At 37.6% G+C, this 25,167-nt stretch overlaps 1 protein-coding gene across 4 annotated transcripts in view; it reads right to left on the bottom strand.

Moving 5' to 3' along the window:
- RABEP1 (rabaptin, RAB GTPase binding effector protein 1) overlaps window positions 1-25,167 on the bottom strand; it is a 101,266-nt gene that overhangs the window by 47,079 nt on the left and 29,020 nt on the right. For 2 of the 4 annotated variants that reach the window (XM_072821603.1, XM_072821602.1), the window contains exon 2: window positions 16,108-16,236. The exons of 1 other annotated variant lie outside the window; for it this stretch is intronic. In XM_072821603.1, the coding sequence (XP_072677704.1) occupies window positions 16,108-16,236 (129 nt within the window). Of the gene's footprint in view, window positions 1-4,611; window positions 4,890-16,107; window positions 16,237-25,167 lie in introns of those variants that run through there. One more of the 4 variants, XM_072821605.1, reaches the window with a different exon arrangement.

The raw sequence follows: 25,167 nt of genomic DNA, 5'->3' as shown, positions 1-25,167 counted from the left end.
CTATGCCATATGTCACATTTCTCTTTATGTGAGAACCCGATTATGGAACTCCTACCCTATAAAAATGCTCTATTCTCATGCTAGTACTACCCTACCAAAATACAGCAGTATTTTTACTATTTTGTCTATTCTTGCTTGTACACATTTAAAGTTTTGATAGTTTAATAAAAGCACCATAGTAGTTCTGGATGAAATAGGAAGACTTTACCTACCAGATTCAAAAGTTATTATTATAAGCTTTATGTACCCACTACCCAACTCCAGCAATCAAAACCTATGGGCAGCCTTGCCCCATCCACCCATGTGCACTCCACAACATACTATTAGGAGGTAAGTCCCAGACATTTTTTTTTAAGCTAATAAACTTTATTTTCTTAGAGCAATGTCAGGCTCACAGCAAAACCGAGCAGGAAGTAGAGTTCCCATCGCTCTGGCCCTACGCCCACACAAGCTCCCCTACTGTCCACACCCCTCACCACAGCAGTACATTTGTTATCATCACTAAGCCTACAATGACACATTATCAAAGTCCACAGTCTACACTAGGACAATGTGTAATAACGTGTATCTGCCATTGTGTATCATACAGAATAATGCCTAAAAAATCCTCTCTGCACTGCCTATTCATTCCCTTTTCCCTCCTAACCCATGGCAACCAATCATCATTTTACTGCCTCAGCAGTTTTCCCCTTTTCCAGGACGTTCTATCATTAGAATCCTACAGTATGTAGTCTTTTCAGATTCGCTTCTTCCACTTGATGACTTTCTTTTTATGCTGAATATTCTACTGTCTGGATGTACCAGTTTATCTGTTTATCTACTAAAGGACATCTTGATTGCTTCCAAGTTTTGGCAATTATTAATAAAGTTGCTATACACATCCACGTGGTTTTTGCATGGACAGGAATTTTCAATTCATTCAGGTATGCAGTAAGGAGGAAAACTTTTAAATGATATTAGCTAAGAGTATGCTTAGTTTTGTAAGAAACTGCACAACTACCTCCCAAAGTGACTGACTGTATTATCTTGTATTCCCATCAGCAATGCATGAAAGTTCCAACTGCTCCACATCATCAGCAGCACTTGGTACGGTGTTTTAGATTTGGGGCATTACAATATGTGTAGTTATTTCTCATTTTTCAACATATTCACAGATTTATGCAGCCATTACCACAATCAATTTTGGAACATTCTAATCTCCCCAGAAAGAAACCCAGTGCTCTTTATGACCTCCCAACTCTCTAGCCCTTTCCCACCCTCCCCACCCCCCAGTATCAAGCAACCACTAATCTACTTTCTATCCCTATTGACCATCTATCTACCTATTCTGGATATTTCAAAGAAATGTAATCCTACAATACATGATCCTCTGTGACTCACTTGTCACTTAGCATAATGCTTTCAAAGTTCATCCCTGCTGTAGTGAGTGCCAGCACTTCATTCCTTTTTATGCAGGAATAATAAAAATCTATCCATTCATCAGGTGACATTTGGGTTGCCCCTCACATTTTGGCTATTATGAATATTGCTGCTACAGCTGTTTATGTGCAGGTTTATATATGGACACATTTTCTTTTGTGTCAGGAGTGAAATTCTGGATCAAATGTTAACTCCGTTTAACCATTTTAAGAGCTGAAAGGCTATTTTCCAAACCTATGGACCATTTAACCGTCCTGCTAGTAGTGTGTGAGGGTACTTACTTCTCTCCATCTTGCCATACCTGTTATTAACTGACATCTTGATACAGGCATCCTAGTGGGTGTGAAGTGGAATCTCACTATAACTCTGATTTGTGATTCTGATAGTGACATTGACATCTTATGTGTTTACTGGCCACTTGTGTATCTTCTTTGAAGCAATGTCTATTCAGTCTGTTGACCATTTTTAACTGAGCTGTCTTTGTATTAGTTATAAGTTTCTGATATATATAGATAAAAGTCCCTTATCTGATATAATATTTGCGGAAATTTGTCCCATTCAGTGGGCTGTCTTTTCACTACCTTGACAGTGTCCCTGGAAACACAAAAACATTTAATTTTGATGAAGTCTACTCTGTCTACTTCTTCACTGGTTGCTTCTGCTTATAATGTCCTATCTAAGACATCACTGCCTAATTCCGAGGTTGCAAAGATTTCTCCCAAGGTTTTCTTCTAAGAGTTTTATAGTCTATCTTTTAAACCTAGGTCTTTGAGACATTCCAAGTGAATCTGTATAAATGCTGGGGATCCAAGTAATTCTTGTGCATGTGGATATCCAGATGTCTCAGCACAATGTGTTGAAAAGGTGTTTTTTTTCCCAGCTGAATTGTTTTGACATCTTGTAGAAAATCAATTGATCATATATACAAGGTTTACTCCTGGATTCTAAACTCTATTTCATGGAACTACTACCTATACTTATGCTAGCACTACACTGTCTTGATTACTGTTGCTTTGTAGTAAGTTTTAAAGTCAGGAGATATGAGTCCTCTGACTTGGTTCTTGTTTTCCAAAAATGTTTTGGGCCTGCATCCCTAACGTGTTGTATAAATTTTAGGATCAGCCTCTCCACTTCTACAAAAAAGGCAACTAAGACAATGAAAGACACTGCACTAAATATGTAAACCAGGGGGTATTGTCAAGTATTAAGTCTTCTGATATATGAACATAGAATTTTTTCCAATTATTTAGATTATTTTAAGTTTTTTAACACCATTTTAAAGTTTTCAATGTACAAGTTTTACACTTAATTTTCTTAATTTTATTGTTTCTTCCTAAATACATCATTAATTTTGATGCTACTGTAAACAGAATTGTTTCCTTAGTTCCATTTTCAGACTATTCATTGCAAGTATATAGAAGTACAAATGGTTTGAACCCATAGGTCAATTAATATCTGACAAAGCAGGAAAGAACACCCAATGGGAAAAGAATCTCTCTTCAAAAAATAGTGTTAGGAAAACTGGACAGCAACATGCAGAAGAATGAAACTGGACCACTTTCTTACACCATAACAAAATACAGACCTAAATGTGAGATATGAAATCATAAAAATCATAGAGAACATAAGCAGCAGATTCTTTGACATTGACTATAGCAAATTCTAGATAGGTCTCCTACGGCATAGGGAAACAAAAGCAAAAATAAACTATTGGGATTTCAAAAAATAAATAGCTTCTGCACAGCAAAGGAAACAATCAACAATCTTAACAACCTTAAGAAACAATCAACAAGCCTACTGAATGGGAGAAGATATTTGCCAATGACATACCTGATAAAAGGCTAGTACCCGAAATCCATAAAGAATTGATTGGGGGCAGCCTGGGTGGTTCAGCGGTTTAGTGCTGCCTTCAGCCCAGGGCCTGATCTTGGGGACCTGGGATCGAGTCCCGCGTCGGGCTCCCTGCATGGAGCCTGCTTCTCCCTCTGCCTGTGTCTCTGCCCCTTTCTCTCTCTCTCTCTCTCTCTCTCTATATATATATATAGTGTGTCTCTCATGAATGAATAAATAAAATCTTTAAAAATAAAAAAATAAAAATAAAAAAAGAATTGATTGGGACGCCTGGGTGGCCCAGTGGTTGGGTGTGGCATAAAAAAATAAAAATAAAAATAAAAAAAGAATTGATTGGGACGCCTGGGTGGCCCAGTGGTTGGGTGTGGCTTCGGCTCAGGACATGAAGCATGTAGCATGGAGTCCCGGGATCGAGTCCTGCATTGGGCTCCCTGCATGGAACCTACCTCTCTGTGTCTCCCTCATGAATAAATAAATAAAATCTTTAAAAAAAGAAATACAGGGATCCCTGGGTGGCGCAGCGGTTTGGCGCCTGCCTTTGACCCAGGGCGCGATCCTGGAGATCCGGGATCAAATCCCACATCGGGCTCCCGGTGCATGGAGCCTGCTTCTCTCTCTGACTGTGTCTCTGCCTCTCTCTCTCTCTCTCTCTCTCTCTCTGTGTGACTATCATAAGTAAATAAAAATTAAAAAAAAAAAGAAATACAGAAATGTTACTCTTCTTTAGCTCTTTTCTTTTCCCATGTCTATGCTGTTATTATTATAGACATTATGATCTATATATGCTAAAAACCCAATGATACATTGCTATAACTATTGCTTCGTGTAGTTTTCTCTTAAAGAAACTGAGAGGAGAAAGGAGACCAAGTATATCTTTATAGCATGTGTTATACTAACCTTATTTACCATTTCTGGCTTTCTTCAATTGATCCTTTGGATTGGAATTACCATCTGGTGTCAGTTCCTTACTCTAATATAGCTTTCCTCCCACACAACTCCTTTGTGCTGACATTGGCAAATATATTACATTTCCATATGTTACAGGGCCAATAAAACAGAAATATACATATTGCCTTATATCATTGCCTTTTAAAAAGATTTTGAGAAAGAAAAAGTGTGGGAGAGAGAGCACAAGAGGGTGGGGGGCAAAGGGAGAGGGAGAAGCAGGATCCTCACTCAGCAGGAAGCCTGATGTAGGGCTCAACCCCAGGACCCAGGGATCATGACCTGAGCTGAGGGGAAACACTTAACTTACTGAGCCATCCAGGCACCCTTTATATCAACGCTTTCTGAAATCCATTAAGAAATAATTATACTGTTATAATTGCACAATTATCTTACCAAGGACTTTTTTTTCATGTAAGTTCAAATTACTGTCTGTATTTATTTGTTTTCAGTTGAAGAATTTCCTTCAGTATATCTTGAAAAGCAATTTTCTAGGAAAAAATTTTCTCAGTTTTTGTCTGAGATAATGTCTTTCATCTTTTTTGAAAGACGCTTTTGCTGGAAAAAGGATTCTTGGGGTTCCCCCCTCTTTTGGGCATTTAAAATGCATCCTACTGCCTCCTGGCCACCATCGTTTATAATGAGAAGTCATCAGTTAATCTCATTGAAGTTCCTTATAGGTGACAAGTTGTCTTTCTCTGGCTCCTTTCTAAGGTTTTCTGTGTCTCTGGGTTTCAACATTTTTACTATGATGTGTCTGTGTGTGGATATCTTTGCATATCTTTAGCCTACTTTGACTTCAATGAGCTTCTTAGATATCTTAGATACTTTTAATCAAATGTGGGAAATTTTCAGCCATTCTCTCTCTTCAAATATTTTTTTCTTTCTCTCTCACCTCTCCTTCTGAACGTCCCATTATACCTATGTTGGCAAATTTAATAATGCCCCACATTTCTATTAGGCTCTGTTCGTGCTTCTATTTTCTTTCAGTTCTTCAAACTAGACAATCTTAAGCGATCTATCTTCAAGTCCACTAATTCTTTCTTCTGCCAATTCAAACCTACTGCTGAGCCCCTACACTGAATTTTTCATTTTAGTTGTACTTTTCAACTTCAGAATTTCCACTGGGTTGTTATAATTTCTTTACTGATAGTTCTCCATTTGATGAAACACTGTCACACTTTACTTCATTAAGTACGTTATTCTCTGGTTCTTTTAACATGTATGGCCACTTTGAAGTGTCCATTAAATCTGTTATCTGGTCAGTCTCACAGGCATTGCACGTTTTCCTTGGTATGGATCAGAGTTTCCTAAGTTTTCTGTTGTTATTGTTGAAAGTGACTTTTTTTTTTTAAATAATATATTGCAGCAATTCTGGTACTGATCCACCCAATCCTCTTCCCAGCTTCTTGTCATCTATTTGTCTAGTAGTTAGCTGGATTTAAATATAAGTTCATTTCTTCTCCTCTACCCCTGCAGTGTGAAGCTGCTGCTGTTGCTCCTGAAAAAGTATGCCTTGGGCATGTGCAGAGTCACTGTGGAATGAAAGCTTTTGCAGGGCTACCTTTTGAGTGTCTCTTTCCCTGACCATATCCATCAAACTCCACACTTTACTGCTGGTACTCTTCTAAGTAATATATCTGCTTTAGGAAAGGGTACTGAGTTGGGGAGATGGAAGTGGTAGCCTCTGGTCTTCTTCGCTTGTTTCTCCCATCATGGAGCCTCCATCCAGTACACCATACCCAAGGTACAGCTTCTACCTTGACTGGGGTTTGGCAGAAGAAAGGAGCTCAACTTCTCAGCCACATTCAACTGCAACTTCACCTCTATAACAGGTAGCTAGGTGGGGGTGGAGAGGAAGGTTCCATAGTCCTCAACTGTGAGCTGGGGAGAGCGCAGATCCTGTGTTCTTGACGTCATCCACCTGGAGTTGAGTTTCTGTAATACCAGGCTGGGAGGGGAGGGAAAGGTAGCAGTTCATGGATCAAATGCCAGAGACTCTATTTTTGCCAAGATTTAGTAGATTTTCTTGAACTAATGTTTCATTTGCTAAAGGACCACTTCTAGAGACTTAAGTTTTTTAAAGAATAATTTTCATCAGTTTTGCTGGGGAATGTGTCTGCAGTTCATGTTACAAGAAATGGGACTCCCAAACTTATCATTTACCCATAAATACTTCAGCATGTATCTCTAGGAGATAATGACCATTTTTTAAAATACACATAAAACTTAGCATCTTAACCACTTTTAAAGGTACAATTCAATGGTGTTAAAAGTATTCACTTTGTGCAATCAATCTCTACAACCTTTTTTTTTTTTTTTTTTTTTTAATCTCTACAACTTTTCATCTTAAAAAACTGACTTGGGACACTTGGGTTCCTCAGTGGTTGAGGTCTGCCTTTAGCTCAGGTTATGATCCTGGGGTCCTGGGATCTACTTCCGTATCAGGCTCCCCGCAGGAAACTTGCTTCTCCCTCTGCCTATGTCTCTGACTCTCTGTGTTTCTCATGAATAAATAAAAATCTTTAAAAAAAAAAAAACTGAACTACACCCATTAAACATTAAACAACAACTCTTTCACCTTCAAGCCCCTGGCAACCACATTCTACATTGTTTCTGTAAGTTTAATTATTCAAGATATCTCACATAACTGGACTCATACATTATTTGTCTTTTTTCTGGCTAATTTCACTTTATAAGGATATTTTCATAGTTGAAAATATTTGACAATGTCTGAATACCATCAAACTTCCAGTCAGTATTGAAAAGTCCAGTTGTCTTAATATTTTTAAATAGTTCAGCCCTTTGAGTCAAAATTCAAATAAGGTCCATACATTAGTCAATATGTACTTTAAGTTTCTTTTAATCTATAAGTTTCTCCTTTGCCTCTTTTTCCTTGAACTTTATAGAGTAAACTACAGGTTGTGCTAGGTGCCTCTAGCAGTCTGGATTTTGCTAACTGCATACAGGTAACACAGCTGAACTTGTTCTTTCATTCATGGGATTTCCTATAATACAGTGGTTCAATATAGTACGCCAGCATCTTCTTGATCCTATTCTTCCTTATAAAACCAAAGATAGTCTGAAGATCCATGAAGGAAAAAACTGAGACTTTAATTGGAATTTCTCTGGATTTACAGACTGAGAAGAGAATTAGGTTCTTTATGACATAGTCTTTCCACCTATGAACACGGCATCACATTCCATTTATTTGGGGTTTCTTTCAGGTACATCAGCACTGTTTTATAACTCTCCTTTATAAAGGTTTTACACAACCATGGTTAGACTTATTCCCAAGTGACTAAAAATTATGATTTTTTTTCTATTTGTCTTTTTTTTTTTTTTTCAGAATTTATTTTTCTTCTATTACTTCTCTAATTAGTTACTGGTACAGAGAATCATTACTGATTTAGTTAACACTACTGATTATAGATAAGATCTATATTGATCTTCATTCCAACAGTGTTGGTAACTCTCTTTAGTTCTAATTGTGTAGATCTCTTGGTTACTGTATGTTGATAATCATATGGACTCTATATAGAGATAAAACTATCCTTAACTTTCCAAATTTTATGACTCATTTCTTTTTATTTTATTGTATTGGCTAGGAGGACCTCCGGTATAAAAATAAAGTACTGATAATAGGCTTTCTTATCTCATTTCACTATTAAATATGATACAGGCTATTGGTTTCTTTCTATTAAAAATATTTTCAAAAAAAATATATTTTCACAGGCTAAGCCAGGCCCTCCTGCATACTAATTCGCTAAGAACTAGTACGAACTCATTACTAGAGGGTGTTAAATTTTATTCAATGTCTTTTCTGGTTTATCCTAATTTGTTAATGTAGTTAGTTACATCAACAGATGTTCTAATGTTAAACTATCCTTGCATTCCTAGTATGCATAGTCATAGTGTAATATTTTTGAACATTCTATTGAAGTCGGTTTTATTTAGGATTTTAAACTCTAGTCATAAATGAGATTAATTTATTTGTATGCTAGTATTAGTGCTGCTTGTTTAGGTATCAAGGTTAGACTAATTCCACAAAATGAAATGGATGGCTCTCTTTTTGTTTCTGACATAGCATATAAAAGAAACATATTTTCCTTGTAGATTTAACAAAATTTGCCTATGCCTGTGGCATCTTTCATAGTAAGAATTCTGTTTATTGACTTAGTTTTCTTTATGGTTATGGTTTATTCAGGTTTTCTACTGGAGGTAATTTTGGTAATTCATACTTCCTGGGATACTATTCAACTGAATACCCAAGATTTTTGGCACAGACATACACAGTATCCATAGTTCTACCGTATCAGTAGTTGTTTTGTTTTACCCCAAAGACGTGCTTTTTATTGAGTGTAACTGTTAACTTTGCTTTCCATTTCATTAATTTCTATTTTTTCTTCTACATTCTTTGTTTTCACCCCTTTTATAGCTTCTGGAGCTGAACACTTAGATCATTTATTTTTCAATCTCTCATCTTTTAATAATTTAATTTTAATAAATGCTTTTAAAAGCTTATTCTCCAAGTACTGTTTTAGCTGCTTCTCCTAAGTATCTTCACCGTATTCTCAGATTTTGCGACCTCCACTGATTTGCTCTTTAACTCAAGAGCAACAGGACTGCACTCTTAGTTTTTAAACTTTTATTATTTATTTTTTAAAGCTTTTGTTTGTTTGTTTGTTTATTCATGAGAGACAGAGAAAGAGAGAGAGAGAGAGAGAGAGAGAGGCAGAGACAGGCAGAGGGAGAAGCAGGCTCCATGCAAAGAGCCTGATGCAGGACCCAATCCTGGGACTCCAGAATCACACCCTGGGATGAAGGCAGGTGCTAAACCACTGAGACACCCCGGGATCCCCAGTTTTTAAACTTTTAAAAAACATTGTTGTTTAAAATCTTTAACATTAGGTAAGAAAACGTAAGTACCTTGATTTATTTTAATTATGTTGAGTCTTTGAGATATATGTACATAGACAATTTGTTAAGTTTTTTTATGAATATAAAAGGAATAAACGTTTTTGGTTCCTTGGGTATAAAATTGGTTCCTTGGGTATAAAAATGAAACTTTTTAAAATTCTGTTGCTCACAGGTATTATATTCTTACCTACTGCTTAATCTAGAACTTGACACAATATTAAACATCTCCTTTGTGTGCATCTGTTCATTTCTTCTTTCAATTCTTTCACCTTTTGTTCTATACGGCACATCATGGTGATTTCCTTAGGTATATACAAGTTCATGATTCTCATATTTTCTTGGTAGATTGTTTCTTTCCTTATAAGATAGCTTTCTATATTCCTTCAATGCTTTTTGCCTTAAGCCCTAATCTTGTTATCATTGCATTTGTTTTACTTTCTTCTTCAACCTAACATAAGCTATGAAGTTTTGGTTTTGTTCTTTATCCTCAAACTTATCAGTTTCTATGACTGGTATTGTTTCTTCCATTCTATGTATTCCCTCTGTTTACTCTTCTTGCAAATGTCATCTTTACTAGTTCTTCTGGTGATTTATGTGGGTGATTAATGCTCCTAGTTTTTATATGCCTGGAGTACTTATTTTGCTCTCATTGTTAAATAATGTAACTACATATAAAATTTTAGGTTGACAATTACTTTTCTCTGCCCTTTGAAGATCTTTCATTTTCTCCTGTCATCGATTTTGCTTATATGGCATCTCCCAACAACAATTGTTTCTTGCAGCTTTCAATGTTTTCTTTTCATTCTTGGTGTTCTATAGCTTAAGATACGTCAAAATAAGAATTTACTATTACTTACCTACTTGGTGCTTGGTATTTATGTTAAGGACTTTTTTTTTTTAAGATTTTTTTTAATTTTTTTAAAGATTTATTTATTTACTAGAGAGAGAGAAAGAGAGAGAGAACACAAGCTGGCGGAGGGGCAGATGAAGAGAGAGAAGCAGAATGCCCACTGAGCAAGAAGCCCAACATGGGGCTAGATCCCAGGACCCCAAGATCATGACCTGAGCTGAAAGCAGATGCTTAATCAACTGAGCCATCAAGGTGCCCCAAGGACTCACTTTTTTCTTAATCTCTGAAAAACTTCAGTTACTATCTCCTCAAATATTTTACCCTCCACTCTCTTCTGCAAGTTTTTTTTTAGGAATGTGTTAGAGACTCACCGCAGCCTCTATGTCAACTGCTCTTTAATGCTTCTCTCACTGGGAGGAAGAACTCCCAAATACCATTTTCTAATTTACTAAAATCTCTATGCTTTATCTATAGTTTAAAATATCTATTTATCTTATTTCAATTTATTTGTTGTTTCTAAGATATTTTTTTTTTTTTTTTTTAAATTTTTTTTTTTATTTATTTATGATAGTCACACAGAGAGAGAGAGAGGCAGAGACACAGGCAGAGGGAGAAGCAGGCTCCATGCACCGGGAGCCTGACGTGGGATTCGATCCCGGGTCTCCAGGATCGCGCCCTGGGCCAAAGGCAGGCGCCAAACCGCTGTGCCACCCAGGGATCCCCTGTTTCTAAGATATTTAATGGCTTTTAATTTTGTTTAATATACCCTAGTTTTATTTCCATATCTAAGTGCAAGGTTATGGCAACTGAACCACAAATATCTTCCTTAACCTAGATTTTAAACTACTGAAACTATTGAAACGCTGGGGACTCCTGGATGGCTCAGTGGTTGAGTGTCTGCCTTTGACTCAGGGTCGTAGTCCCAGGTCCTGGGATCAGGTCCCTCACTGGGCTCCTGGCAGGGAGCCTGCTTCTCTCTCTGCCTATGTCTCTGCCTCTCTCTGTGTGTGTCTCTCATGAATAAATTAAAAAATCTTAAAGAAACAAACAAACAAATTCTGGCTAGTTAGCATCCAAACTTTATATAAATTATGACCACACACAAAATCCTTTGAACACCGCTAGAAAATTTCATGGTCTTCTGGTGTGCTATATTTCATGGTCTTAACGTGTGCTATATTTCTATTATTTTCCTTCAAGTTCAGAACTCTATGGTCTTTTATTTGCTGCTTCATGTAACAGGCTTTCTCTTATTGACTAAGACTGAGGATTTCCAAAACACAAGCCCTATTGTCGTGCCAAGCTTTGTACTGAAGTCGGCTAAAAAAAAACCCAATCAAATACTTTTTTAAAAAGCTAAATACTTTTTCTTCAAGTTCAGTGGAAAAGCAACATAGCTTTCAGAAATACTTGTAACATTCCCAGTTGAAGCTGACAGAGAAAAGTGTGGGTACTAAGGCAGGAAGAGGCAGTTAAGAGGAGTCCAAAGGTAATAATCTCTTTTATTAGCATTCCTCCTTACTGTTTGCACTTGTACTTCAGCTGTTCTCTAAATACGAGAGCACAGCTATTATAACACCAAAGCAAAAGCTGATCCTACTGGGAAAAATATGGATGTTTGGACTCTCAGAGTTACCTTGACCTGGTTTGCTGAAAGATAAAACAAAGACTGGTGCACGTGTCAAAACCATGACTTACACTGCTACCATCTGTGACAACCATAAAAGACTCGGTTTATACTTCCTAGCAGATGCCATAATATAAGCTGCTGCTTTAGAGGACATCTGTAAATTTTATTTTCATTATAATGTAGACAAACAGCCAAGACAGAAACTGAATCAACATTTTTTATATACTATGCATTTTCTTTAGAAAAACTCTCAAAAAGGATCACATTTTTCCTTTTGAAATTTTGTAAAAAGTTATCTCAACTCAATGACCAGCTGAAGTTCACCAAAAACTCCAGATAGTAAACATACATATAGATTATTTAACAGATCTAGAAGTCCTTTAAGCAATTTTAATATACAAACTATGTTCTCTGAACAAATCCACACCACACGCTGTCTGGATCAGAAATAGAAAACTGCAACTGGTCATGTATTTCAGAAATGAGAAGTGCTTGGTCATTTTCATTTCTTCAGAATCTTACAGTAAAGTCCATTTTATAATTTAAAGGAAGAAAATTAGAAAATAAAGGAAACCCTAACGGCTTTATTTCGGAACAGAGGAAAATAGAAAACAAAATGAACAAACTCGGGGCAAGATTAGCTTGAGTTTATTGAATAAGCCAAGACTGAAAGAAAAAGCTATAAAAAGGATGGTCAGCCTACAGGACCGCTGGTGTGAGAGGAGGGAAAATAGGATGTCCCCAGCCAGTAAGGCAGTGAGCTCTAAGTGGTCATCAGAGGCAGGCCTCCATGACATTATGCATATACACTAAAGGTATCACTGGTCGTCTTGACAAGGACACACCATTGCACAAAGTCGGAAAATAGTGCCCCAACACTTAATTGTCAAAATAAGTTTTATATGGGGAAATTAACAAAGTCACATAAACACACTAATGAAATGGACAGAACTCCTTTCTCATGACATTCAACATATATTCAAATGATGATACTGTGCAAAATGTATTATCTACTCCAGAAGACTTTACTTTTTTGAAGATAAAAACTGTATCTCGGTCATCCCAACCTCCCCAGTAACTTGCAGAGTGCTACCATGCCTAGATAGGAACGCCAGCTTTCCCATCTCCAGGGCAGCCTACAGAGGAACCACATGAAACAGGGAAATAGCCACAAGAGCGTGGAGCCCCATCCCATACGACAGGCAGCAAGCCTTTCAAGTCTGGGCTGCCTTTGGTGAGGCCTATGAATGCTGCATCCTATGGAATACTGGCTTTCAAACTTCTCTGACCAGAGAATGAATTCACAGCAAAACACGTATTTTTGTGCCACAACTCTACACATACATACATATAAACATGTCGCTGACACAAAACAGTCTGTGTGACTCAACTGAACCTTACCAAGTATATTGTGCTGTTATTTTCCATTTTATTTCCCTTTTTAAAAACTGCTGGTCACAACCCATGTAATTTTTTTTAATCCATCAAAGGGTTACAACTTGTAGTCTAAAGAACACCACTGCAGGGCAGTGATCTTCAAAGGGGGTAATATCCCCTGGGGTTCACAAAGATGTTTCAAGGATTCATAGACCATATTGTTTTAATGGAATCAACTTAATCCTCAATGTTCATAAACATTCTTTCCCAAAACAGAGCAGGATTTGAATGCAGATTCTCCATACCCATCTAACTTTCCTCAACAGCCTTTCTCCCACTTAACAGGAGACAGGCCCTCTGCCCATCCTGAACTGGACTATGGGTCACTCCCCTATTGTGTAAAAATTCATCTTCTGTATCAAGCCAGAGGGACAATTTAAAATACCAGTGTCAGAGATCCCAGGGTGGCTCAGCGGTTTAGTGCCTGCCTTCAGCCCAAGGTGTGATCCTGGAGTCCCAGGATCAAGTCCCACACTGGGCTCCCTGCATGGAGCCTGCTTCTCCCTCTGTGTCTCTGCCTCTGTGTGTCTGTGAGTGTGTGTGAGTGTGTGTGTGTGTGTGTGTGTGTGTGTCTCATGAATAAATAAAATTTTTTTTAATAAAATCTTTTTAAAAATTAAAAAATAAAATAAAATACCAGTGTCGGGGCACCTGGGTGGCTCAGTTAAACATCTGCTTTCAGCTCAGGTCATGATCCGGGATTGAGCCTTATGTTGGGCTCCCTGCTCAGTGGAGAGCCTGCTTCTCCCTCCCTCTCTGCTCGCTCCCCCTGCTTACACTCTTATGGTCAAATAAATAAAATCTTTAAAATAAAATATCAAGGTAATAAAAAAGTGAACAACTAATAACTGGGTAACAAATTTCTGGCAGGTCAGGTGATTACAAAGTCTGTTTTTAACAAAACTGAAAGAAGCCTAATTGAATTGCCAGTCAATAGAATAGAAATATTTTTTGAAGCTGCAGACTACGTGAGTTAACATATAATTCAGAGAGAGTTTAAGAGAACGAAATAATCATCACAATAAAATAAACCTTCTATTTCCATCTACTTACTTATAAGACTAAAAGTTCTCAGCACTTCTATTAAACAAAACAAAACAAAAAACAACTGGGGGTGCCTGAGTGGCTCAGTTAGGCATCTGCCTTAGGCTCAGGTTATGATCCCAGGGTCCTGGGATCGAGCCCCGTGTCAAGCTCCAAACTCAGCAGGGAGTCTGCTTCTCCCTCTACCTCTACCCCCTTCCCACAACTCATGCTCTATCTCTCTCTTCCAAATAACTAAATAAAATCTTTAAAAAACAAAAACCCTGAAACTTATCCTTTTTTATAAGTAAATGTTATTCACGCAGAGGTTATAACTTGAGAGGAAACCCAATTATATCTCATAAGACCTGTGTTCCAATAATTTTTACTCTTTATTATTTTTTATATGTGTAAAATATTTATAGTGTGATCAACCATGCACTTATTAACAATCGTAGTGGTAACTCAGTACAGAAGATATGTGCAAGTATATTTCTGCCGCAGAGAAGTCTGACCAAATTTTCTTTAAAAAAGGCTTTTGAGCATCAGCAACATCTGCTAACTTACTAGAAGCAGACTTCACAGACCTAGTGAGTCAGAAACTCTGGGGGCGGAAACCCACAATCCCTGCTCTCACAAACCCTACAAGTAAAATTCTGATGCACACTCAAGCTTGTGTTCCTAAAAAAAGAAAAAAGAAACAACTTTTTAGAATAAAATTCTGAGGGAGATGTAAAACTGAAAACCCAATACATGGTGGGAAAAAAATATAAAATTTCTGCTAAAGAGCTTATTCATGTATTTTTTTAAATGAATGGTGATAGATGATTCTGCTGTATATGTTTAAGAGCGTGAAGTTTTAATTTAAATTCTTAGTGTTAACAATAGGATAGTTTACATCTTTTGCGCCTTTTTAAAATTTAAAATAAAAATTTTTAAACATCAACTTCAAAAGGGTGTGAGAGGTATATATAATTACTTTATTTAATGCATAAACTTAAAAATTGGATGATCACCAGTCTAGAGCAGCAGTTCTCTAAACTGTGGTCCTTGGATGAGCAGGACTGCAAGTTCCTATAAGCTCATCAGAAACGCACATTCTCAGGCCCCACCCCAACATACCATGTCCTATAGAGCTCTCTGGGTGATTTTTATCCACGTCAAAGTTTGGAAGCCACTGGTCTAAACTACAGCAGTGGTTTTCAAAATTTGTCGTGTATCTGAATCACCTGAAGAGCTTCTCAAAACACCAGCTGCTGGACCTTCACCCCAGAGTTGCTGACTCAGTCAAGTCTGAGACAGGACCCAAAACTGTACACTTCTGACAAGTTTCCCAGGTGACAGTGATGCTGAAGCTACTGTTCTGCAACCAGACTCTGGGAACCACTGGTCAGGAGGGCTGTGAAGCCACCGCCGTATTTCCCTCGGTCAATGGCCAACAGGTAATCCTGTCCCAGTATCTTCAGGGCCGGACCCTCTCAACATGTTCCCATGTTATCTGCCTTGTATACCTTCCTTCCTTCCTCACTCAAGTTCAAGTTCTAGGAGTTAAAGATCCATCTGATCCTTGCTCCTTGTTCATACCCAGCACCCAGGCACAATGTTTGCCTCACAGTGGGTACTAGGTCTTTACTGATAAACTGAGCAACTGCTGGATCTACCCCATGAAGTATCAGTGTTGGACAGCCTGACGTGGCTGAGGCTCTCACTAGAACAGCCTCAACCTCTTCACCTGGGCTCTCTCTCAAGTATGAAGAGCACTGAGAGCTCTGTGTCCCTGGGTGATGTAGCCTACCTACATATGTTACATATTACCATGAAGCTCAAAGACAAGGAAAATCCTAAATACTATATGTTTCAATGGGTTCTAACAGCTTCATTCTTAACCCTAGCCTCTAAATAGGCTTTTAAAGTGTAAATACAAATAAATTCAAGGTTTGTTCAATGATAAAATTAACATTGTACTACCAAGAAACTCAACATTTTAAGGCAGTCTTAGTATGGGGGGTTAGAGAGAGACTTAGGAACTTACCCTCTTTAGCCAAATATAACTCTTTAAATTTTGCTCTCTTTTGATTAAATTCTTGCTCAAGCTGCTGCTGTGCACGTAAAAATTCTGCATTAATTTTTTCCAATTCTGCTACCCGTTGCTGAAGAGAAACTGGAAAAAAAAATACTAGTTAACAAGTAATAACTTTTATTTATAAGTTAAGTTACAAGAATAAATTAGTTTTCCAGCTACACATTTCTATAATGAAACAAGTACTCAAGCTTCTTCCAAAGATCTAATATATTCTAGAAAATTCTAATTTTCACTTCTATTAAACTTAATACACACAATGCATCAATCATATAAAGTGCAACAGCATATATATAGAGAAACACATAAGGCAAATTTCCCAAAAGAGAGCTTTTAAAGTTCCTTTATATAACTGACAGAATATCAATCTACTTCTGAAGTTATTAAATATTTGAGCATTTGGGCTATTTATCCCACAAATAAACCCACTGCCAATCTTGGTAGCTCTGCTTTATCTTAAGCATTATGAGCAAAATTTAACAGGTTCTCTGGTTAGGAAAGCCATACTAGCCTAAACTATTCTCCCAATTTCAAGATGACTCATTACCATTACACTGAAATCAAAATCAAAAACCTTTTCATATAGAAATGATACATAACTGTACATTACATATGAACTCTCAGTTACTGGGAAATTATCCATTTTGTAGATTCATGGTAACTGGGATGTGGCAGGGACTAGGACACATTTTGACTTGAGAGGCTACAATTTGGCCACAGCAGATTAAATAAATGCCTATTTTGTACAAACCCAGAGGTTCTTCTGGTTCAAGCAAGAGGTGGGAGATCCAGAAGTCCAAACTGCACCTCCTCCTCTGACTCAACAGCAACCCAGCCACAAAGCAATGACCCTAATTCCTCTGGAGGATACCTACTGGTACTAATGCCACCAGTGTCTAAACACTGAGGCCAGCGGAGGTCCCAGGTGTCTACTACAAACCAATCCAGATAATGATGATTTGCTTAAAATTTTAACATTTAAAATTTACAAATAAATTTGTTTATTGCTTGCAATAAAATTTAAAATAACGAAATTAACAATGTTAATTTTAACATTTAAACTTAATGATCTGAAATTATCTCTGACGGTCCTACCGTCCCTTAACCCAGTCTGCAATTACAGTACACAGAAAAAGACTGGAAACAATGCACCAACAATTTATCTATGAGTAATGGATTTAGGCTCATTAATTTCTTCTGTGGTTTTCAAAGTTCTCTATAACTCCTCTGATAAAACTAACGAACTAAAATCAGGATCTAAAACCATGTTCAGGGACGCCTACATGGCTCAGGGATTGAGTGTCTGCCTTTGGCTCAGATCACAATCCCAGGGTTCTGGGATCAAGTCCCACATCGAGCCTGTTTCTCTTTCTGCCTATGCCTCTGCCTTTCTCTGTCTCTCATGAATAAATGAATGAAGGAAGGAAGGGAAGGAAGGGGAGGAAGGGGAGGAAGGGGAGGAAAGGGAGGAAGGGAGGAAGGGGAGGAAGGGGAGGAAGGGGAGGAAGGGAGGAAGGGAGGAGAAAGAAAGAGAGAGAGAGAGAGAGAGAGAAAGGAAAGAAAGAAAGAAAGAAAGAAAGAAAGAAAGAAAGAAAGAAAGAAAGAAAGGAAAGAAAGAAAAGAAAGAAAAGAAAGAAAAGAAAGAAAAGAAAGAAAGAAAGAAAGAAAGAAAGAAAGAAAGAAAGAAAGAAAAAAAGGGGAGGGACTGCTCCTTTGAGCTTCACTATGTGCTATTAAAGGTAAGGGGTCAAAAAAAAAAAAAAAAAAAAGGTAAGGGGTCATTTTGAGGACAAAGTAACCAGGATCTTTAGGTCAAAGCAAAGAATGACTTCCGGTCATGTAAACATTTGATAACTTTTGGAAAAAAAGAAGCATGGAGAATCCACTGGGGGAATCTGTTGTTATCTCATACTTACTATCTGAAATCACAAAGGAAACTTGTTTATCTGTGCTATTTATTTGTCTTGGTGTTTTTATCGTCCAAATCCCAACTGTTAAATAAACAAGCTTTTCACTTAACATTTTAACACTGCTGGTATTACTGCATGAGGTCAGAAAGGACTCTGGTGAATCAAGAAAAAAGAAAAAGCAAGATCTCTCTGTCCTTCCTTTTTCCCTAACAAATATAATCCCAACTCCACTCCTACCATCCATCAAAACATGCACAAAAATGGCCATACCTTTCAACGTTATATTTAGGAACTGAAGCTAATGAATCAATAAAAACTAAAATGCAGCCAAGGGATGCCTGGCTGGCTCAGTCGGTTAAGTGTCTGACTTTTGATTTCGGCTCAGGTCATGATCTCAGCGTCCTGGGATTGAGCCCACATCTAGCTCTCTGCTCAGTGGGGAGTCTGCTAGTCTCCTTCTCCCTTTGCCTTTCCCCCTGCCCTCATGCACTCTCTTAAATAAATCAATCTTAAAAACAAAACAAAACTGCAGCCAAAATTAAGTGTGCTCTCACCACTCCCAACAGCCGTCCTGGCCAGAGCCAGCCTGTCCAGATACAGTCCACACCCACATGTCTTGCTGTCAGAGTCTCTAGCTTTGCGACAGCTTTCAATTCCAGAAATCATGATCCCCTTGAGGATATACCAACTCCCTTATTCTCATTTGTTTTTTTTTAATTAAAAAAATTTAAATCCATCGCAAGTACTTCTAACATAGTGCAATTCTACAACAAAGAAAAAGGCTAAATGACTTAAAAAAAAAAAAAAAGAATGCCTCTACTGCTATTTCTGGAAAAATCAATTCACCTTGCATAAGACAGCAGGAAGTTTACAAATGGGCATATCCTAACACACTAGCATCCAACCACAAATTAAACCAAAAACAGCTCTCATCACACTAAATATTTTACTATTTTTCTAACATGGTCACCAAGTTCACAATTAGCTCATGTTGGAAGTTCTTAGCCTGTCATTTAGAAAAAAAAAAAAAAAAACTGATAAATGTTAGCTGTCATTATTAAATTAGTGGTGTTTATTTAACAAATAAAGGGAAAAGGCAGAGTGATCAGGTGACTTTGTATGTAGCCACAGAAGACCAGAAGTCACTCTAGCCTCATGATCCTGACTCAGTTCCCATGCTTAGACTTCCAGCTCAGACTCTTCCCTATCTTCACAGCACCATGAACAAAAAAAATTCAGTGCTAATGCCGGCCTTCAACAATATTAAGCCTTCTGTCAACTCAGCAGTTGAGAGCTATCAGTATCTCAGCCTTCCTTAACCACTGCACACATTCTGCACATTGTTACTTTCATCTGGATATTAAGAAAACGTGGGCACCTAACTAGCTTGATCGAAACTATGTGAGACTTGATCTCAGGGCTGTGAGTTCAAGTCCCACATTGGATTTAGAGGTTACTAAAAATAAAATCTTGGGGCATCCAGGTGGCTCAGTCAGTTGAGCATCTAACTCTTGATTTCAGCTCAGGTTGTGATCTCAGGGGTTGTGAGACTGAGTCCTGCATTGGGCTACATGCTCAGCCAGAGCCTGCTTGAGATTCCCTCTCTGCCTCTGCATACTCCTGTCCACACATTCATACTCTCTCTTTAAAAACATTAAAAAAACAAAACAAAAAGAAAGGGGAAAATCTTATGCAATGGCTACTTTTAATGCTTGATACCCAAAGGGAAAAATTATTACATTAATTACTCAAAATATATGAAATAAGCAACTACATAGAAAGGAAAAAGAAAAAAAAGGAAAAAGAAAAAGTAATACAGTAAATAAATGAAGGAAAGACTCAGTAATTCTTAGATATATCTCCTTCCCTAATCCTGATATGAATGAGAATGTGTAATAACTTAACATTTTTAAGTCCCTTGGGACCCCTGGGTGGCACAGCAGTTTGGCGCCTGCCTTTGGCCCAGGGCGCGATCCTGGAGACCCAGGATCGAATCCCACATCAGGCTCCCGGTGCATGGAGCCTGCTTCTCCCTCTACCTGTGTCTCTGCCTCTCTCTCTCTCTCTATCATAAATAAAAAAATAAAAATAAAAAAAAATAAAAAAGTCCCAAGCCGTGACCCACTATTACATTCCTCTAACACTGTATTAAGCTTGATGCAACAGAGGAACAACAGAGGAACATACCCAACAGAGGAAAAATAGTCTAAGTCAAATACTACTATAATCAGAATCTTTTGTTTAAAGTTGTTCAAGATCCAAGAAAACACCAAAAAAAAAAAAAAAAAAAAGACACAACTTCAGTAGAACAAAAGAATCTGAACACTTTCTGTAACACAAAAGTCTTAATTCCTATATCATTGGGTAAAATGAACCCATTAAATATGGTAGGAATATCCATCCAATGGAATAATATCAAGCCAAAAAAAATTATATCAAATAAAAAAGAACAAGATACAAAATTACACAACACAATCTGAGCTATGCAAAGACACATAAAAAAAGACTGGAAAGAATATGCCAAATTACATTTAGAGTGGTTGTCTCTCTGAACCAAAGGGTAATTACAATAATAAACTACATTGATTACACGGATTTACATTTTAAAAGTAATGAAGTGCTTCATCTTTTTAATCATTATAACTGTATCTTATACTGTATGTCTCAATCTCTCTGTTCATGAAAAGTGCACATAATTTTTCTTCAGTGGTCTCAAAATGTTTTAAACACATTAAATCATCGTTTTTTTAATAAGCTACAATTAATTTTCCCAGGACAAACAATTTGCTAAAATTCATAAATTTCCTTAAAAAAAAAAAAAAAAAAAAAACCTCTTAGGGCAGCCCCGGTGGCGCAGCGGTTTAGCGCCGCCTGCAGCCCAGGGCGTGATCCTGAAGACCCTGGATCAAGTCCCACATTGGGCTCCCTGCATGGAGCCTGCTTCTCCCTCTGCCTGTGTCTTTGCCTCTCTCTGTCTCTATGAATAAATAAATAAAATCTTTAAAAAATAAAAAATAAAAAAATAATAAAAAAAAACCTCAACTTCTGTTTCAGAAGTGGCCTTCCAGGGATGCCTGAGAAGCTCAGTGCTTGAGCATCTGCCTTTGGCTCAGGGCATGATCCTGAAGTTACAGGATTGAGTCCCGCATTGGGCTCCTTGCATGGAGCCTGCTTCTCCTCTGTCTGCCTATGTCTCTGCCTCTCTGTCTCTCATGAATAAATAAATAAAATCTTAAAAAAAAAAAAAAAGTGGCCTACCAGCTAGCAAATTGCCTTCTCTTGGTGCTTTAAAAACTCATGCACAACTTTTAGGAATTACTAAAAGTGAGTATTATCATACTCAATGTCTCCACTAAGCTGTGCTTCATTTAAGCTAATACTTAAGTAAATCAACAAGTACTTAGAGCAAGCCTCGCAGAGAGAGGGGAGAAGAATAGCAGAGCAGGTGGGGCTAGCCAGGATGACCCATCCCAGACAAGCAATTCACAAGCAGGTACCTGGGTACCGGTTACCAATGGTTTCACAGCATTAGAGAAAACAGATGTGGCAACTGGGAATCACTCTGTCCATATGACTGAAGAATCATAATTCTTTAGTACAACAGAAAGCGGTCATTTCACTTCACATAATCTCATTTCACTTTATATGATCTCCCAAACCTCTGACTTCAGCAACTTTAAAAAATGGCATCCTTAAACCTTGCCTGGATAAACCAGTTATGAAACAGAATAACATCTGGTTAATAAGTCTACACAGAAAAAAAAAAGTCTACACAGAACAGCTTCTTAGCCCTTCCTTATGTGAATCAAAGTGAAAAACCTGACTTTGTCTTACCTTTTTTTTCTTTTTTTCCAACTCTTAAAGCAATTAGGTATCAAAATACTTCAAATAAAAGAACACTTTTAAGATCAAGAGTTTCAAATAAGAAAGCCAACTGTTTCCTACATAAAGGTTAGTGGGTATTTGTGTAAACCACTTGCAGACGTTTTTAAGAATCCGAGGAAGATACTATGTGAGAGGGAAAACAAGATAATGAAACAGTATTAAGGAAGAGATTCTTCAAAAAAATAGAAATGAATTAAAGAAAAGAAACTAGAGAAAACCTGATTTGGGGGTGAGGAGTAGAGGTAAGAGGAATCAAGACATAAGAATATGTTCTCATTTTCATCCTCCCTAAAGATACTGATGATCAAAATTAATTAACAGCCACCAGGCACCTGCAGTGTGGATAGAATCTTGTGGGGTCTAATGTTTAATTCTAGGTTACTGAGTAGAACAATCACAGGATCATAGTTTTGCAAAGATTTTAGATTATTCTAGTCCAGTGTATTTTGGACTGAGCCTCAATCCACTAATGAGCTGTTAAATTTAGTGATTAGCAACCAGCTTTTTAAAACTAGTGAAAGAGGGATCCCTGGGTGGCTCAGCGGTTTGGCACCTGCCTTTGGCCCAGGGTGCGATCCTGGAGTCCTGGGATCGAGTCCCACATCGGGCTCCCGGCATGGAGCCTGCTTCTCCCTCCTCCTGTGTGTCTGCCCCCCCCCCTCTCGCTCTCTATGTCTATCATAAATAAATCTTTATTTTTTTTAATTTTTATTTATTTATGATGGTCACACAGAGAGAGAGAGAAAGGCAGAGACATAGGCAGAGGGAGAAGCAGGCTCCATGCACCGGGAGCCCGACGTGGGATTCGATCCCGGGTCTCCAGGATCGCGCCCTGGGCCAAAGACAGGCGCTAAACCGCTGCGCCACCCAGGGATCCCATAAATCTTTAAAATAAATAAATAAAACTAGTGAAATATAATAAAAAATATCAGCAACATACTTAATTTGGGTATATGTTATTTCATGAAATCTTTATTTCAGATGTTCACACATTTATACTGGATTATAACAGGAAATCTGTTTCTTACTATAAACGGGTCAAGATAGTCTGAGACTCCTCTCCTATTCCTAACTCATACAGGACTCCACTCCTACAACACATGTGACAAGTGGTCACATGGCTTCCACATGAACCTAAAGCTAGTAACACATTCCATTGCTGCCAGCAGCCAGTTCCACTGTTGACAGATACTAGATTATCCTCCCTCCTACTTTGGATAACTGGTTATCTGTGAGAAACACCTCTTTTTTAGGAATATACACCCAAATTAGCTTCCTTAGAGATCTTAGTTCTGCCCTACAATTAGGAACGTGTCTAATATCTGCTATCTCACACCTGTCCTCTCCTTTTCCTCCAGGTGAAATACCTCTGGACCCTTTAATAATGTCTAAATTCTTCACTATCTCAGTTGCTCTCCCTGTATACTACAGTCAGTCAGAATTCCACATAAACTAGGACACTCTGACCCTAACACATTACCAACACAGAGTTTAGCAGAAACACTGTATCTGGAGGCAATTCCCTTAAGAACATACTACAAACTGGCCCTAGTGTTAATTTGGCCACAACCCAAACTTTCATTCTTAACCCACAAGATTAACATAATCTAACACTGTCTTTAAACCCTTTTTGGTTGAACTTCAATTAAGCCAACTCTCCCTCCAACCAAGTTTTTAAGTTAGAATGAGAGAGAGAGAGCAGTTGAACATCTCACTTGAGATCTGGGTAGAGGTTGATGCCGATTTATCAGATTGCTCTATTAGCTACATATTCATTCCAACTATCATTAGTAATCACATTTTTTCATCTTATCCATGACTTGGTAACAGTGTAGTCAAATACTTCATTAAAAGTCAAAGATAAACTATCTACAATTTTGGAGTCAGAGAACTGTGCTTCAACCCAAAGCCGAGCTTTCATTTTATGAAGTGGGGCAAAAGTTCAACCATTCCAAGATGTCATTAAAATAAAGATGACACCAACCACTTCAAAGAGTATCACATGCTCTGAGGATTAGAAATGCCATTGTACAAAAGCAACTCACATATAACAAGCACTCAAATGACAGTTACTGTTAACTTCAGAATTTAATAGTTGTAAGTTCAAAATTCTGCTAAAAACAAAATAGAGGAGATACCTGGGTGGTTCAGTCAGTTAAGTATCTGACTTAAATTCAGCTCAGGACGTGATCTCAGGGTTGTGAGATTCAGCCCAGCACTGGGCTCCCCGCTCAGCAGAGTCGGCTGGAGACTCTCTTTCCCTCTTCTTCTGTCCCTCCCCCACACCCTCTCTCTAATAAATAAATAAATAAATCTTTTTTTTTTAAATAGATATGTTCATTTGGCTCAACTTGTTCTAGAGATTCTTCCTAGTGATAACCACAAAATCACTTTATTTCCTAAAATTCTCATAAACCACTTGTTAAATAATGTATTCTTTTTTAAATGTTACAGAAATTATATTTAAGCAAAATTTTCAATTGAGACAAATATGTAAACAAAGCTTTCACAAAAAGTAAAAAGTACAGAAGTAACTATGAACACAAAACAATGGGGATTTCAGTGAATATTCAGAAGGGAAACAATGAAGTATAAACCATATTCCAGGCTCTATTCCTACATTACTCTAAGCCCATAAAGTTATGTTCCACCATGTGTTCCCATTTGACATTATACAATCTATACCATGAAAAAAGTCTCAAAAAGTTGTCAAACAAGGATAACTTCAGAAATAAGCCAATCATATGGGTGAAATAAACTCTAAACATTTCTGAATACTAGTCAAGATATATGATACAGTTCAGACACCATTATGTAAGTTTTACCAGGTAATCTTTAAATCACCTTAATCTCCAATTACATTTAGTCCAATTAGTGTAACCGTCAAATGCTGATGTTCAACAGTGGATTTAAGTATGCATGGATAAAGATGGACTCAGGCTGTACTGTTTCCCAACTGTTGCACACATCACAGAATGCCAAGCCAGGTGAAAAAGCACAACTACCACTAGACTGATTAGCAGATATATTTCCTAACTCTGCATATTTAAATATTTTAGCTACTACTTACAAGACAAAAGTCACTCAAAACTTAGTATCAGGCTTACTTAACAAAATGGCAAAAAGAATTCAGCTTTCTGCCTATAAACTCTAGTGGCATTCATAAGTAGAGCTGTATCACGTCACTTCACAACTTGGATTGGGACTCTAAAAATTC

The sequence above is a fragment of the Canis lupus genome, chromosome 3 (genome assembly GCF_048164855.1).
Source record: "Canis lupus baileyi chromosome 3, mCanLup2.hap1, whole genome shotgun sequence".
Lineage (NCBI taxonomy): Eukaryota > Metazoa > Chordata > Mammalia > Carnivora > Canidae > Canis > Canis lupus.
Note: the sequence above shows the minus strand (reverse complement) of the source record. Positions and strands in the feature narration are given on the sequence as shown.